The sequence below is a fragment of the Lygodium microphyllum genome, chromosome 12, assembly GCF_053477565.2.
Source record: "Lygodium microphyllum isolate KBCC chromosome 12, Lygodium_microphyllum_v1.1.10, whole genome shotgun sequence".
Taxonomy (NCBI): domain Eukaryota; kingdom Viridiplantae; phylum Streptophyta; class Polypodiopsida; order Schizaeales; family Lygodiaceae; genus Lygodium; species Lygodium microphyllum.
The window spans coordinates 50,186,813-50,203,490 of record NC_141146.1 but is presented as its reverse complement, the minus strand read 5'-3'; the positions used below and the strand labels follow the sequence as shown (position 1 = coordinate 50,203,490).

The 16,678-nt window shown below is 41.9% G+C and overlaps 1 protein-coding gene across 8 annotated transcripts in view; it reads left to right on the top strand.

The window, feature by feature from the left end:
• The first annotated feature begins 13,952 nt into the window (after positions 1-13,952).
• The window catches only part of LOC148027752 (pentatricopeptide repeat-containing protein At2g33680-like), a 52,515-nt gene continuing 49,789 nt past the window's right edge, over positions 13,953-16,678 (top strand). For 7 of the 8 annotated variants that reach the window (XM_087689457.1, XM_087689458.1, XM_087689459.1 and 4 more), the window contains exon 1: positions 13,953-16,650. In XM_087689457.1, coding sequence (XP_087545583.1) covers positions 14,169-16,085 — 1,917 coding nt within the window. In that variant the 5' untranslated portion in view covers positions 13,953-14,168 and the 3' untranslated portion in view covers positions 16,086-16,650. The remainder of the gene's footprint in view (positions 16,651-16,678) is intronic. The other variant, XM_087689460.1, reaches the window with a different exon arrangement.

Below are 16,678 nucleotides of genomic sequence, written 5' to 3'. Positions count from 1 at the left end.
TTGGCTAAGGAGGCTTTCCATTTATCCCACAATTTTATAAACATGCCTTCATACGCTTGGTACTCCCTTGGTAAGGTTTGGCGAAGATCTAGGAGTTGTCTCCAAAGATCTTCAGGAGGCTCTGTATCTTGGTACTCGTGCAAGAATGCGGTCTTGAGATCCTCCCAGTTACCGTTTGTAGCCTCCGGGAGAGTTTGATACCACACTCGAGCATCACTCTTTAGAACTAAAGAGAAGGCCTGTACTTTGGTTGCTTCATCATCCCGGCCTGTGACTAGAAATGCCATTTCTAAGTCATCCAAAAAGTCTAGAGCTTTCTCCCCTTTGTGCTCAAAAAAGCTTGGAAAAGCCATGATAGGAAGATGTTGATCTAGCTCAATACATAACAAAGATAAACACGTCTAGGCCCAAGTTATATCTTATTAAGGGTAGAATAAACGGATTCATAGATACATTAATTTTAGTAAGATGACGAGGGTCCAATAGGCCCCTTATGATATTTTGGAACCTGAGCTTCGTGCTAACTATTATGTGCATGGTTTGCCTAGCAAGAGGACAGATAGGTCCGTACAAATTCGTATGGTTCATGGAATACACTTAGAGTAGAATGAATATGTGCACATTAAAGGAGATGTTATAATCCAAAATAGGGAATATTATAGGATCAGGGGACAACAAGATCTCTCTCAACCTCTCAACTCCAAAATAGAAGACCAACCTTTGCTGAAAATGTATCTTTTTACTAATGCACACATCCACCCTAATGTTTTGAACCGATTGAAAGTTGTAGAAAATAGGAGTAGTCATTTATGCATTAACTACAAATTTCCACTACAAACTTTCATGAAGCATGTTGTTGAAGCTTTGGCCTCTTAGATCCCACCATTCGAGAGTCGATGTGAAGGATTTGCTCACCAGTGATTAGCCTAGCTAGTCTTCTGCAATCTTTCACAACACGTGCACAGCAATACACCAAGTAACATTTTTCACTAATTGCTCAATAGTGCATGTAATCTGCAACCTATTTGCTGATAAACCTTATGTTTGCTTTCTACAAACACCTTAAAAATTACAGATTCGAAATTTGTAACCTGTGCACCCACTTTCGGTCAATATAGCCAAAATCACAGTGTACCCTGAAACTGTTATGCATAACCCTGTGGCCCTAAAACGGGGCCTGAAATGGTCTCAAATGCCCAAAATAACTACGGGCAAGTCCTAAATGGCTTGTTTGTAAAATATACAATGCTATGCTTGCACACCAAATCTCACAGCAATCTGAGATTTTCGCTCTACCCTGCTTCCAATGCCTCCATAAGTACTATCCAAGAGAGAGAGTGGACGAATGGGAGAGCTTCTTACCCGTTGTTTGCTTGCTCGAACCTTGCTTCTTCTCCTTCACTTCAACCTTCAAAATCGGCCTCTCTTAGTGGCACGGCTCTGATAGCATGTTAAGAATTGTAGAGTGGGGGGACTTACTTGAGTTGTTGCGCCAAATACACACTGTATACACAAGAGGAAGTTCACTCAAGAACACAAGAAGAGAGATGGAGGCCAAAACGTTTTCTTGCTAATTTCTTCTTCTTCTTCCATACACTATACAATGTACACAAAGTATAGATAAGATACAACATAAAGGAAAGTGGCTTACTAAGTCAAATAGTGTATAGCAGACTATACTAATCAATTGGTGCTATGTCTTTGCCAGTTGTAGGTAGGTGCAACAAACTAAATATAATAAGTGATAAGCCAGTGGCCATGTGAGTATCATAATGACCACCAACATGGTAAGTGTAGATGTGCGGACCCATCTAGCTAGGCAGTCCATCATCAATGTCCGCACGTGTTGAGCTTGCCATCTCAACACTTCTAAGTAGAGATCCGACTTCTTCAAAGGAGTGGTCTTCTCTTCTGATAATTCACTGAAACTGATATCCTCTTTTAATGGAGGCTTAGCTCACTCTTTGGGAAGCTGAAAGGTTATCATTGCAGTTTCGGGTTTGGGTTGGGGATAAGTTACTTCTTGGCTCGAGGACTCATCTTCTGTGGATGCATCCAAGAATGTCACATAAGAGGAACCTTCTGTGTTCTATTTGAGCTGCTAAACTGGGGGTTGTTGGCAAGGTGCATCATCATCTTCTTCTCTTGGGAAGGATAACTTTGGGTGACAAGAGCCACTACTGAAGGAAAGCCTATTCTTCTTAATCCATTTCTTATAGAGGCTTTGCTTATGACGTGACTCATTAATCAGTCCAAAGGATACCATAATCATTTTGTCGAATAGAAATGGATCTTCTGCTTCTGAGGCTTCAAGAACCTCTTCCTCATCTCTACCTTCTGTGAGTATGATAGACTCTTCTAACTCACTTTCATAATCTTCTTCTGCATTATCACTTTCATCCTCTTCAGATTCTACTTCTACCTCTATAGAAGCTTTGTAAGAGAAGAACAAGTTCTCTGTTATGTCCTCTCCTTCTGCTTCTACTTCTATATATGTCTTTGTCTCTATGATTGTTATGTAACAGGGAGAATAGTACATCCATGCTTCTATCTTGCTATCAAAGGTAATTTCAGAAGTCAATTCGATTTAAGGTAGGAGGTATTCACCCATTGACAAAGACTTTGCTTCCTTTGGAAGTTGGCTTATAGTTCCCATTGTCAAGGATTGTGCCTCTGTTTTCTTGGAAAATATGTAATTAACATCTTTTTCATCTCCTAATCTACCATCTGTTACCTCATTTGAGGAGTCTGTTATGACTTCAATGGAGGTGGACCCATTACCTTTTTGTGATCTGTACAACTTTAGTACTAACTTGTTGGGTCCTCTACCTAGGGTTAGGATTCCTCTGAACCGGTCCTTGCTCTTGCTTTAAAAAGCCAAGGTCTTCCCAACAACAAAGGGCATGAGGTCCCATAGAAATTTGGTTTGACCACTAGATATGTTAGCTAATAATCTCTTCCTGCAAGGGTTGTCTTCACATACAGGAGAAGGCCCAACGGTTTGATTTTGCTTTGGTCTACCAATCTGATAAGCCACTGTGTAAGCTGCATTCCTTGCAAGCCTAGATCCTTCAGTGTCACATCCGTCATTATATTCACTCATGAGCCTCCATCAATAATGCATCTGCAATAAAACATCCTTCAATCCACATGCCAATCTTTGGGGTTCTCGAATCTAGGAAGGCGTTAGCTACATCCATTTTCTTCACGGGTTCTGAGGCTCTGTTGGACTTAGTGGCCACGGAGGGAGCAATTCTTAGGCCTCTTCTTCTTGTCAATATGCTTTTGGATTTCTTTCAACAGCCAGGAGACAACATCAGTAACTATCGAAATATTAAGTTAGGTTTAAAGGTGTCTAGGTCTTTGATCAAATCGTATTCTTTGATAGGATCCACATGCTTTTCTAATCGACTGGGAAATGGGGCAACACCCACTTTTACCTTCCATTTTCCTTTTGAGTGGCAACATCTTTTCTTCTTCTCCCTGAGGAGATACTTCAGCATACTCTATCTCTTGGACCTCTAGTCCTCTCTCTACAACTGTCTTTGTGTGTCTCTATGGCTCTGTAGTACTATGTACTACATTGTTCTATACTGCACTGTTTTATTTCTCCTTGGGAAGGTTGAACTTCATGGTCTTGGTCGAAGGAACGTTCTCTTTTGGAACTATGGGTTCTCCTTTCTTTGCACGTGTTATTACGGCCACTTTCAATTCCACCAAATTGGAAGCAGGTTCTTGGGTCTTCTGTTGGGTGTCAGGACTAACTTTCACAGGAGCTGGACTTGGACAATCTTTTGTAGTGTGGTCTTCTCCTTTGCATCGATTGCATAAGGGCTTGTAGTCTACACATCTTCTAGGGTTTGGATAGTTTTGTGAGATATGACCCATTTCTCCACATTTGTAACACTCCACCTCTAATCTCAAGCCACCACCAGATTGTCATCCTCTATAACTCTAAGAGAGAAACCTCATTGGACCAAAATTAGGACCGAATTTCATAGGCTTTGGTTTAGTGTCTTGCGTTGTCATTTTGGATTCCAGTAAGTTGAATCTTGCATCTTCATCTTTCTTTCTTCTTTTGTGTATCTCTTTCAAAGAGCAGATGTCCTCTACATGGTTCTTCCTCAAATAGTATGAATAGAAAGCTCCAGGAATGGTTGGTTTCCAGATACATTCAGTGGCTAAATGTCCCGCTTGATGGCACTTTCCATACCATGTATTAGATGGCATCGCATCTCTCCCACCCTTGTAGGAGTGGATATATTGGTGGTATTCACCTTCAGCATCTGTAGTTATTCTGTAATCACATTCATAAGCTCTTTCTTAATTCTTGTGACTGAATTGGATAGGTAGTCATTCAGATTTTCACCTCCTAGAGTACTTATAGTAGGGTTTTAAGAAGCTTATGTAATCACTACATACACTAGTTGGGTTGATCCAAAGGGTCCTCTGTTCTGATTCTGATTCAAAGCTCGTGTTGAGACTTGGGGTTGTCGATTTCAATGGGTAGGATTCCACTATTGTTGAGTCGCCATTGGGGGAACTGTTTGAGGCCATTGTTGTTGTGGTTGAACCATCATTTGAGGCACTATCATCTACAGCCATTATGGATTAGGTGCATTGTACTATGACATTGTTTGCATCTGGGGGTAGGGGTAGGGAACTATCCCTGGAACTGCATTTGGTGGGTATACCATTCTTGACATGGGAGGAAGTAAGACTCCTCTTCGTGAGGTCATTGACAACCTTGCTTCAACTTCATATATAGTCTTATACCTTCCACTTCAACTTGCAAATTGACTGGTCTTCTCAATTCCATGAACTTGCGAACTTCTGGTTGTAAGTCTCTAAGAAAACCCCCCTTTTGGATGCATTTATCCACGTGATGGTTGGTCCATCTCTTCAGTATGGATTCCATTCGCAAGACATAAGCTTCTCCTCATTCACCATAGGATTGCCTTAGGTTTGTGAACTCCTCTTGCATCCGCTTTTCAAAACCTTCGAGCCTGAATTTAGTGAGGAAGGCCAACTTCAAGTCGTCCCATGTGCCAAAAGTTTATGTTGCTTATCTCTCATACCATTGAAATGCCGCGCCTTTGAAAGTGGCAGGGAATATTACTAACTAGTGCTCGGGGGTTCTAGCATTGTTAGCCACACATGCTACCATAAACTCTGTTACATGAAGATTAGTGTCTTCATTGTACTCTCCCTTAAAAATAGGCAATGTGACTACATTTGCTAGCCTGTTATCAATATTTCCACGATGGATTTGACTAGGAAGGAGACCTTGAGTCACCATGGGGACTTCTGTAAAGAGTGCTTTTAGGGTGTCAAAGGAGGCTTCTGCTGCAAGCTTGTTCTTGACCTTGATTTTTGCCTTCTCTCTTCTCACATGTCTCTGGACGCCTTTGGACGTGTTCTAGTGCTTGCCTCTTGATTGTGTCATTCATCAGGGACTTGGCTCCACCTAGTTGGTTTGTACTCAATAGAACAGAATTAGAGGGGGCTTCAGTCTCTAGAGGGCTCTCTGGCCAACATTTCTTCTACTTCCTGCTTTTCTACGTCTCTAAACTTAGCTTTCAAACCACTACAGAGAGGAAGGTATTACGTTCTGAAGGTATCAAAACTCATTCTTCTGAGAATCATTGTGGTGCTAACATCATAATAGTGCTAGCTTCTGATGGTTTCAATAGTGTATGTTGTGAAGAATACTAATTCTGCCATTGTGGAATGAACTTATTGTAAAAAATGGCTTTAGCAATGAGAATCTTTAATTCTTCAATTGTTGAAGGAACTTTGCAAGCATCCATTAACTTCTTCTCCTCTTGGCAATGCCATTTTCTTCATTTTCAACCTCTTTTGATGTTTATTGATGGTAGTGTTCCTTGGCTGTGCACAAAAAAATACGCAGCCCCAAAAGGAACACCAAGGAAATAGGGTTTCTATTGTACGAAAATCTATCTTGTATCATCAACAACCATCTTTTTCATCTTTTATATGATCTCAACAAAGAAAACAACACCATGAACAAGAAATCTTCACGCAGCTTCATAAAAACAATTCTTCCATAACTTTAACTTTAACAGAATCCATCATTCTCTTCATATTCTTCATAAATTTCTTTAATAGACATTGAAAATACAAAATAATCACTACAAGATATAGGCCTTATACCGATATTAAAAGTGACGAAAATGTAAATAAAGAAATTTATCCCCGACGTCGCAAAAAGTGTCGTTATTAGTGACACCATAAAACAGTCGGTATTAGCGTCGTTATCAGCGTCGCTATTTGTGTTGGTATCAGTGTCGCATGATAACATCGCTATTTGCATCGGTAAATGCAACATTGATATCAACGCAAATAATGACGCTGATAACGATGCTTTGGGATGCTAATAACGACGCCAATAACGATGTGTGCAGGTAATTTTGCGACACTAATAGCAACGGTAACAAGGGAAAAAAATTGAGCACTATGTGCTTTATTTGGGCCATAGAATATAGTTTCTGCATTGTGTACTATACTCGTGTAAATAAAGACAAAATGTAATTAAATCATAACACTGATACATGAAATAAATACATGATCGCATAATGAAAGCGACTGGTACAATCATGGCAAGATATCACTACTACATAGAAAATGTCTACACAGATCAGAAGACCAAAAAAGAAGGGTGTGTGAGCTCGAGGGATCCAAGGGCGAGTTATATTTCCTCGCCATCCGAAAGCTCGTCCCACCGCAAAGGAGCATCAAATGGACTCTGTAAAAAAAGAAACAACCACACATCAGTCCACCATACAATAATGTATTCTAATTAAACATGGTAACTACGAACAAGAAAGATGAGTGACTTACAGGGCCGCCGCGTCAATACAATCGGTCAATCAATGCAGTAGGACCGTGCCTCTCTGCATATCGAGTCCCAAGGCCGGTCGGATCACGATTTGTAATGGAGTGGTGCAAAGAAAACAAAATAATAACTGTTAGAAACATGATTGTCAGTACAAAGGATATTGCAAAAAAATAAGCAAGCAAAACAAAAGAAAAACTTACAAAGTCCTCCAGATATGTCTTGTGGCTGCCACTCCCAAGATGATGGACCACTCCAGCCTCTAGTTGTGTCCTCGCTGCCTCGCGTTGCTGACTCCAACATCTTAGAGAATCTGTAGCCTCCTCTCTCAGTCGGCGCCAGTCGTCCGTGTTTAGCTACTCGAGCTTTGGAGCCCCACTCTTAAGTGCCTTGAGTGCATCCAATCGTCTGTGTGACATATAGGTACGCATGCAGTCCATCATCCAGCTCGTAGAAAATCTATTTGCTTTGGCTGGAATCGGAAACTCCTCATGCAAGGATGCTACTATATAGTCCTTGCTCCCCTTCGGTATGTTTTTCCAATGATCTAAAACATTGTGTTGAAAAACTTGTTGGCACAACTCTCTCATGCGAGCCATCACCCTCCTCTCATCATCATTCATGATGGTGGCTCTTGACCTATCATCAACAAGATAGGTATATCCCTATGGGGTATGCCTAAGATGGGTCCTCTCCCACCTGCAACCACGCTCCTGGGCATATCCAGGAGACCCGTGTACATCTGGTGTACCGATCGGGGTAGTATTTATCTGTGTAGCACCCGTAGGGATGCCACCTGCAGTAGCAGACGGCTAAGCAAAAGTCGGAGTAACTGGAGTAGACATCCCCACAGGTGTGACAAATCTTGGAGTTGACGCAACTCCAGTAGAATGACAAGACGGAGACATCACGTTCATGCCTCCACAGCAACCACCTAAGCCACGCTCCCTGGAACCGCCACAAGAGTGAGAAGTAGCACCTATATCCCGTGCCGACCGTGGGCTCACTGCCTCCGTATCTCTGCAGTATCCCCCTGACCCTGAAGCACTCCCTCCCTCTAGTCCAAGTCTAGAGCATCAATCTCGTCTCTTTGAAGCTGAAGTATCTAATCCCGCTGAAATAGATCTAATAGAGCGGCCTGATGATGTCCGAGGAGACAGCTCTTGGTCTACCATGTCTCTGAATCTCGCCATCTGATCTGGAGACATGCGCGTGAAGATATCCTGCAACTCCTCATCCCTTGACTCATCCTGATGATCTAAGTATCCAAAAAGGTCACCTGCACAGACAAAAAATGATGTTAGAATAATCAATTTAAATCATACAAAGCACGGTAATATAAATCCTAAAAAAATGATCTCACTTAAAATGCATATCTTATGTACTCTTATAAGCGATTAGTCAACGAATTGAGTAAGTGGATGCTCCAAGTATGAAGTATCCTATGGTTGCATGTCAATCTCCTGACACAACTCCGCATACACTAGAAGGTCAATAGACATGTCACCACAAAAGGATGAGTCCACCTCGTTCTCAAAGAATTCTTAGACTCCTGTATTTCCATCATTGTTACTCGATGTTGGCTATCCTACATGCTCGAAGCTTTCAGTGGCCTTCACCCCTTGCAATATCGACCCCTTTATTTGCATATTGTCCTCATCTATGCTCGAAACATCGCTTTGATCATATATTCTCGCACTTCAAGGAGTTGAAGGTATAACATACCACGCATGAGATCCAACAAGTGGTTGATATGTAAGTGGGTCCAATATGGCAACTCGTAGAAAACTGAGAACCGTCACATTTCGTATGGATGTGACTCCGCCTGGACCATTTTCAGCTCGTACCAGCTTGCGGCATTCATACGTGTTGGAGATCGTCCAAGAAAACCTTCCCTGAGTTCATGACCCTCTGGCAAGAAAGCGGTGTGTCCTTGATATACCATCTTCTTCATGGTTCATGACCTTCGGGAGTCTAATTATGACCCGCACAATGGACATGCATAATAACCTAAGATAACCAGACGTGTTCCAATACCTCTACCCAGTGAATACAAACTTAAACGAGCTATGATAGATATTACCAACGAGAACGGAAGCCTATTTACCTAAGCACTCTCCGAATCCCGGAAAGTCATGTATCGTCCATATGAGAATGACTCGCATATTGGCAGACCGTTGACCATCGCACTTGCTCATATCTTGCATAGTGACCCCCTCCTCCCACAAAATCTTAAGCTCATCGACTAATGGACGAAGATACACGTCCATATTTTTGACTTTGTAGCGGCCGGGGACAAGTAAGCTAAGGATGAGATGTCCTTTCTTCGTAGAAAGCCATGGAGGGATATTGTAGTTGACAAGGACTATAGGCCACACACTGTAAGAAGTTGAGCACATACTGAATGGGTTCATGCCATCCATTGCAAGACCGAGCCGAAGATTCCTTGGCTCTCGGGCAAAGCCTGGGAAGATAGAGTCAATGTGGCTCCATGCATGTGAATCCGCTAATATTCGTTGAACTCCATCTATGGACCTATTCTGCGCATGCCACGTTGTCAAGCTCGCCATGCCGAACATATGAAACATGTAGTTTATGTGGGGGATAAGCGAAATGTATCTAAGATCTTTTTGAGGGATGGTTTACCCTTGCAAGTCCTGTCGATACTTGTGAGCACCACACTTTGGACATGTCTCCATAGTCTTGTATTCTTCTCGAAACAGTATGCAATCATTGATACATGCATGGATGTTGTTGTAGTCCATGCCAAGCTTTCGTAAAACATGTCATGCATCATCACAAGACTCAAGCATGGTATTTGCAGGTGGTAATATATGATATTTCAATAACACGAAAAAAATTATAAAACACCTTGATAGTGCCGAAAAAAATCAACTCAGCGTACGTACAAGGTACCTGAACAACTCGGTCACACTCGCACAGCTCCACCCGTATTTTGCTTGCACACTTAGGAGTGCAAGCAATGTTTTCAGGCGAGATACTTGGCACTCATCATATAATGATATGGATGCTTCCTCTCTAAGTGGATCAGAAGTCTCGGCATCCATGGGAATTAATGCATCGATCATTGCCTCCATCTCAGGCTCCAAGATTGTAGGTAGGTCTAGAAGGCTACCTGTCTCCTTTGGTATTGACGGTATAGATTGGGTAGTACCTTCCAAGTGGTGGATTGGCTCAGGCACTCCATCCATCATACGCCCACAAACTCTTCTAATTGGCCATAAAGGGTGCACTCCTCCTTAGGATGAGACGTCACCTCCTTGGATAGAAAATTTGCCAGCCACACCCAATCTTCTTGTATATGGTATTCAATTAGCTTGCGAGTACAATGCATGATTGATATTAACTTTTTTTACTGTTTGCTGAAAATCCAAGATCGCCTGATCAATGATCTCAGATTGAAACTCGCCGAAGCGTCGTGCGTGTTCTATAGACAATCGACATTTTCGTCTAATTGCCAGCTTGCATTGAGAGTAAGGACATGGGACATTGATTAAGATATGCCTCGCGATCTTGAACAACAAGACCTTCATTGTTTTCCATTTTGTCTACGTTACGACAAACAATTTGTTTTTGTTATCGTTTTTTTTTCTTTCTTAAATTGTTTAAGAAGGGATTTCTTCTCTTGTAACTTAGCAAAAATTAACGTATGTAAAGTCTGATCCACCCACCCACCCACAAATTAACGTATATATGTTGGAGTGTTTCTCGTCTCACTGGACCTCGCCACCACTCTCTCTTTGTTTTTTATCCATTCATTATCTCCTCTCCTTCCATCTCTCTCTCTTTTTCTCTTTCTTTATTATGATGTATATTTATTCCCTCTCTCTCGTTCCTTCTTATTTTTTCTCTTCCTTCATCTCTCTCATTTTCTTTAACAATAACAATCACGACGACAACAACGATGATGACCACGACCACGACCACGACCACGACGACCACTACCACTACCACTACCACTACTAGTATAATAAACAAGAAAAGAAGAAAAAACAAAGACGACGACCACAACCACGACTACAACTACCACTACGACTACCACGACCACGACTACGACCACGATCACGACTACGACTACGACTACGACTACGACTACGACGACTACAACTACGACCACGACCACGATCACGACCATGACCACGACCACGACCACAACTACCACTACGACGACGACCACGACGACCACGACTACCACTACCACTACCGATATAATAAACAAGAAAAGAAGAAAAAACAACGACCATGATCACAACCATGACTATGACTACCACTACCACTATAATAAACAAGAAAATAAGAAGAAGAAGAAGAAGAAAATTACAAAAACTACTACTACAACAATAAAGAAGAAAAGAAGAAAAAACTACTACTACTACTACTCCTACTACTACAAAAAAAAACTAAACAACAATAAACAAGAAAAGAAAAAAAAAACTACTATTACTACTACAATAACAACAAACAACAACAATTAATTTCATTTTCTCTCTTCCTCTCCCTCCCTCACCCTCACCCTCTTTTTCTCTCTTTCCTTATCAGGTTTGATGTTCTCTCTCTTTCTCTCTCCTCTCTCTCTCTCTCATTTCCTTTTCTGTCTTTCTCTCCCTCTCTCATTTCCTTTCCCTCTCTTTCTCTCTTTCCCTATTATGTTTAATGTTTTTTCTCTTTTCTCTCCCTCTCTCATTTACTTTTCTCTCTTTCTCTCTCTCCCTCACCCTCACCCTCTCTTTCTCTCTTTCCCTATTAGGTTTAATGTTTTTTTTCTCTTTTTCTCTCTCCTCTCCCTCTCTCATTTCCTTTTCTCTCTTTCTCTCCCTCTCTCATTTCCTCTCTCTCCCTCATCCTCACCCTCTTTCTCTCTTTTCCTATTAGGTTTAATGTTTTTTCTCTCTTTTTCTCTCTTCTCTCCCTCTCTCATTTCCTTTTCTCTCTTCCTCTCCCTCTCTCATTTCCTCTCCCTCCCTCATCCTCTCCCTCTCTCATTTCTTTTTCTCTCTTTTTCTATTATATTTAATGTTTTTTTCTCTCTCCTCTCCCTCTCTCATTTCCTTTTCTCTCTTCCTCTCTCATTTTCTCTACCTCTCTTTCTCTCTTTCCCTATTATGTTTAATGTTTTTTCTCTCTTTTTTCTCTATCCTCCCCCTCTCTCATTTCTTTTTCTCTCTACTTTCCCTCTCTCATTTCCTCTCCCTCCCTCATTTCTTCTCCCTTCCTCACCCTCTCCCTCTCTTTCTCTCTTTCCCTATTATGTTTAATGTTTTTTCCTTCCTCTCCCTCTCTCATTTTCTCTCCCTTCCTTTCTCTCTTTCCCTATTATGTTTAATGTTTTTTCTCTCTTCCTCTCCCTCTCTCTTTCTCTATTATGTTGAATATTTCCCTCTCTCATTTCCTCTCCCTCCCTCTCCCCTCTCCCTCTCTTTATCTCTTTCCCTATTAAGTTTAATGTTTCCCTCTCCCTCTCTTTCTCTCTCTCATTTCCTCTCCCTCTCTCAATACACACGAATTATACAAAAAAACAAGTAAAAGAGAGAGAGAGAAAACACAAAAGCAAAGCAAGAATTGACAATGCACTCACCTTAAAGGCTCGAAGAAGGGTTTGGCGGCTTCTCTTCACGACAACGGCTCCTCTTCGCCCTCCATACACCTCCTCCTCTTATTCGCGAACAGCAGCGACGGCGGTGAGAAGCCTTCTTTCTCCCTCTTTCTCTCTTTCTCTCCCTCTCAAATGCAAGATGTTCACTCTCCCTCTCGCTCTCTCTTTCACTCTCTCTTTCGTGAATGTGCGCAAAATAATGTGCTTGGGTTTCGGCCCGCGTTTTTTTGGTTTGAGTACCATTGTTAAATGCGACGCCACTATTTCTCATTGCAAATGGCCGTTGCTATACCCTCATATCCTTGTAGTGAGCATTTGCAGTGTGTGACTAGACATGGATGAGACTACTTCTATGTGATATGGGGATTGAGATAGATGGTGGAGTTATCATGTATTGTGATAACATCAATAGCATTATGCTTGCAAAAGAACCTAGTTTATCATGCAAGAACAAAACACATTGAAGTGCACTATCATTTTATCAAAGAGAAAGTCATGGATGGAGAGAGAAAGGCATGGTCGAAGAGCACTATCATTTTGAGAGAGAGAGAGAGAGATGGATGGAGAGATAGACGTGGTATGCATCAAAACCAATGACCAAATCATGGATATCTTTGTTGATGAAGACACATGTTGCCATTGATGGTAAAGCTTGCAAAAGAATGTTGTTTAAAGATTGAATGATGAATTGGTCATTTGTTTTTCCTAGTTTTTGTATCTATGTTATCAAATAGGATATTTCGATATGTCACTTATTGTCTCCCACATATGCATTGTGTTGTTTATGAAAAATAACGAGTGTGTGTGCATTTTAAGATCATGTGACACACACATGTGCACATGCAGATGAGCCTCAGGTTTCAATAGGAAGCTGATGTGGTAGCAAGTTCGACATGGCTTCCCTATTGGATCCCTGCCAAAAGCACCTTTTGGAGCTCGACTTATGTTTTTCCTATGTGCTCTCTAGGGAAGGTTCAGTAGGGATCACATCCAATCCGTTTCCTCCACGTTTGCCTTTGGATGGCTCCAAAAGTCCCAGAATTTTATCAGGGCGTGTGCCCATAGCTCCGATTGAATTTTAAGACCATGTGACACACATGTGCGCGTGCACATGAGCCTCAGGTTTCGATAGGAAACTGATGTGGCAGCAGGGTTTGGCATGGCTTCCCTGTTGGATCCCTATGATGGAAGCACCTTTTGGAGCCCGATGAATGTCTTCCCTATGTGTTGTCTAGGGAAGGTTCGGTAGGGATCACATCCAATCAGATTCCTCCACGTTTGCCTTTGGATGGCTCCAAAAGTCCCAGGGCATGTGCCCATAGCTCCGATTGAATGCAGGCAAAGTTGGGCACAATTCAGGTCGACATGTGTCTCTAATCGAGGTGGTTCTCGACGAGCAGGAGATCCGGTCTTGTGCTCGAGCCTCGGGGTGAGAGACTCTCACACCCACATGGGTGCGGGTCTTGCGCGGGTGTGTTAAACCTTGATTTTACCTGCACATTCGTTTTTTTTTAATGCTTTAGAAGTGGAGCTAGGCGCGATGAATCATGAAGTGTTTGTATTCCTGCATGGTTGCTTCCATCGGTGCTCTTCTGTGCAGCGGTCAGCACTTGCCTGAAGAGGATTAGGGTTTTTGTAACCAGGATTTGCAAAATCTTCTAGGGATTAAGGTCACCATAATGCGGAACAAAGACAGTGATGGTACTTGCTTCTAATAAGGTCTTGGGTGCATCTAAGAGACTTTTTGAGGAGGGCCAGCTTCGGGAGGTCGTGCATGTTTTGAATCAGAGAGGTTTCTGCATCTCTGATGACACGTTTCGATGCCTTCTGAGGCGATGCACAGGCTTCGGCTGTCCGGAGCTTTGCAGGGAACTGCATTGCCTTATTATGGAAGCTGGGGGTACGTCTTATATATCCTTAGGGAGCTTTCTCATTCGGATGTACGCATCCTGTGAGAGCTTGCGAGATGCAAACCAAGTGTTCGTCAAACTGCCTAATCCAAACATTTATGCATGGGCTGCAATCATCTCAGCACATTCTAAGTTTGGCCAAGATAAGCAGGCCATTAATTTATACAACCTGATGCTATTGTCTAATGTGAACCCTGATGGACACGTGTTTGTCACCATCCTCAAAGCATGTGCTAACACAGATAATTTGGCACAAGGAAGACTAATTCATTCCCATATCACCAAAATTAAGTATGCTTCCAACTTTTTCATTGGGAGTTCACTCATAGACATGTATTCCAAATGTGAGAACCTTTTGGATGCACAAAAGGTGTTTGACAGTTTGCCTGAGAAAAATCTAGTGACTTGGAGTGCATTGATCTCAGGTTATGCATATTCAGGTCAGGGATCTGATGCCATTCAGGTTTTTCTCAAAATGCAAGATGAAGGAATAGAACCAGACAATGTTACTTTGGTGAGTGTGATCAAGGCATGCTCAGAGGTAGGAGATCTAGACCAGAGCATGCTCTTCCATTCTTACATCATTGAATCTGCACTTGAGACACATGTGAAAGTTGGGAATGCTGTGATTGACATGTACTGTAAGTGTGTAAGTCTCAAAGATGCTCGAGGAATATTTGACAGATTGCCAAACCGAAATGTTGTGACATGGAGCACCATTATTGCTGGGTACACCCAGAACGAGCAGGGTGAAGAAGCTCTTTCAATTTTTGAGGGGATGCAACTGGACCCAGGAGTGGAACCAAATCCAGTGACATTCAACTGTCTCTTGAGATCATGTTCAAGCTTGGCAGCCCTTGATCAGGGTAGGCTAATACATGGACTCATTATTAGAAGCTTATATAGCCCAAATGTCTTTCTCCAGAATGCCCTTGTAGAATTGTATGCCAAATGTGGACACTTTGAAGATGCGCTGAAAGTGCTCCTGGAAATTCCAGTGGCTGACTTGGTAACTTGGAATACCATGATAGCAGGGTATGCACAGAAGAGTGATTTTAAGGCAGCAATACATCTTTATGTGGACATGCAAGAGAAAGGTTTGAAACCAAATACACTTACAATTCTGAGCCTTCTTGTTGCATGCAGTCAGGTAGGGCTGGTACACGAAGGTTGTAATATATTTATGTCAATGAGAGATGATCACCATATTGCACCTGAATTTGACCACTACAGCTGTATGATAGACATCTTTGGTCGTGCTGGGTTTCTAAAGGCAGCAGAAGACTTGCTTCAAACAATGCCATCTGACCCTCATATGGAGCTGTGGATGTGCCTGCTTAGCCATTGCAAACTTCATGGGAATGTTGATGTTGGACATCACTGTTTTGATTGCATAGTTGCAGGAGACTACAAGCATTCTTCTAGCTATGTTTTAATGCTAAATACATATTTTGCTGCAGGCATGTGGAAAGATGCAGAAAGGGTTCAAGAACTCAAATTTTCTGCCAATGCATGGAACAAACCGGGTGGAGCCCGTATAGAACTTGACAAGGAGTTGTATGAATTTGTCACAGGTGACAAAACACACTCGCAAAATGCATGCATCTATGCTAAGCTTAACAGTTTAATGGTGCGAGTTAAAGGAAGAGGTTTTTGCCATGATTTTGCAGCCTCAGGGAGCTGGTCACTGCAAGTAAATGGATAAGCTTTACTTTGTCAATTATATATGAGTTAACTGCCAACAACTTTCACCTTCAGTTGCTGTGGTGGTTGAAAGAGAACATCACTACAACCACTACTCAAATCACCACACAATCTGGTAGCAAAGACATCCAATTGAGTGTGTGCCAGCTGTGGAGTGAATAAGGAGTAGAGGGTGGCACATTCTTTGTGAATGAAAAGCTACGACTACAATCAAGTAGAGAAAGCTGGGTTGATCATATGGAATGGTTTCGGGTCTGGGCTTAGAAATTGAACTAACACAGCAGTATCTTGGGAAGCTGATTTAAGATACACATCAAGTTGCAAGCCAGTTGTTTTAATTGCTGGCCTTTTCTGTAGCAGGATACATGATTTTTATTTGAAGTGCTGACTGGCAGAGATTTTCTCTGTTAGTAGCAAAGTGAATTCACTGAAAGAATGAAACAGTGCCAGCCTTCACAAGCTTTACTTAGTAATCTGGACCATGTGCAGTAAACAGTGTCAATTGGTAATGTTGTTTCCTGGAGATTGCTAAATGGCTCTATATCTGCTTTTGGTGCTTCATTCTGGTAATTTCTTGCTAGTCAATTCTTCTTC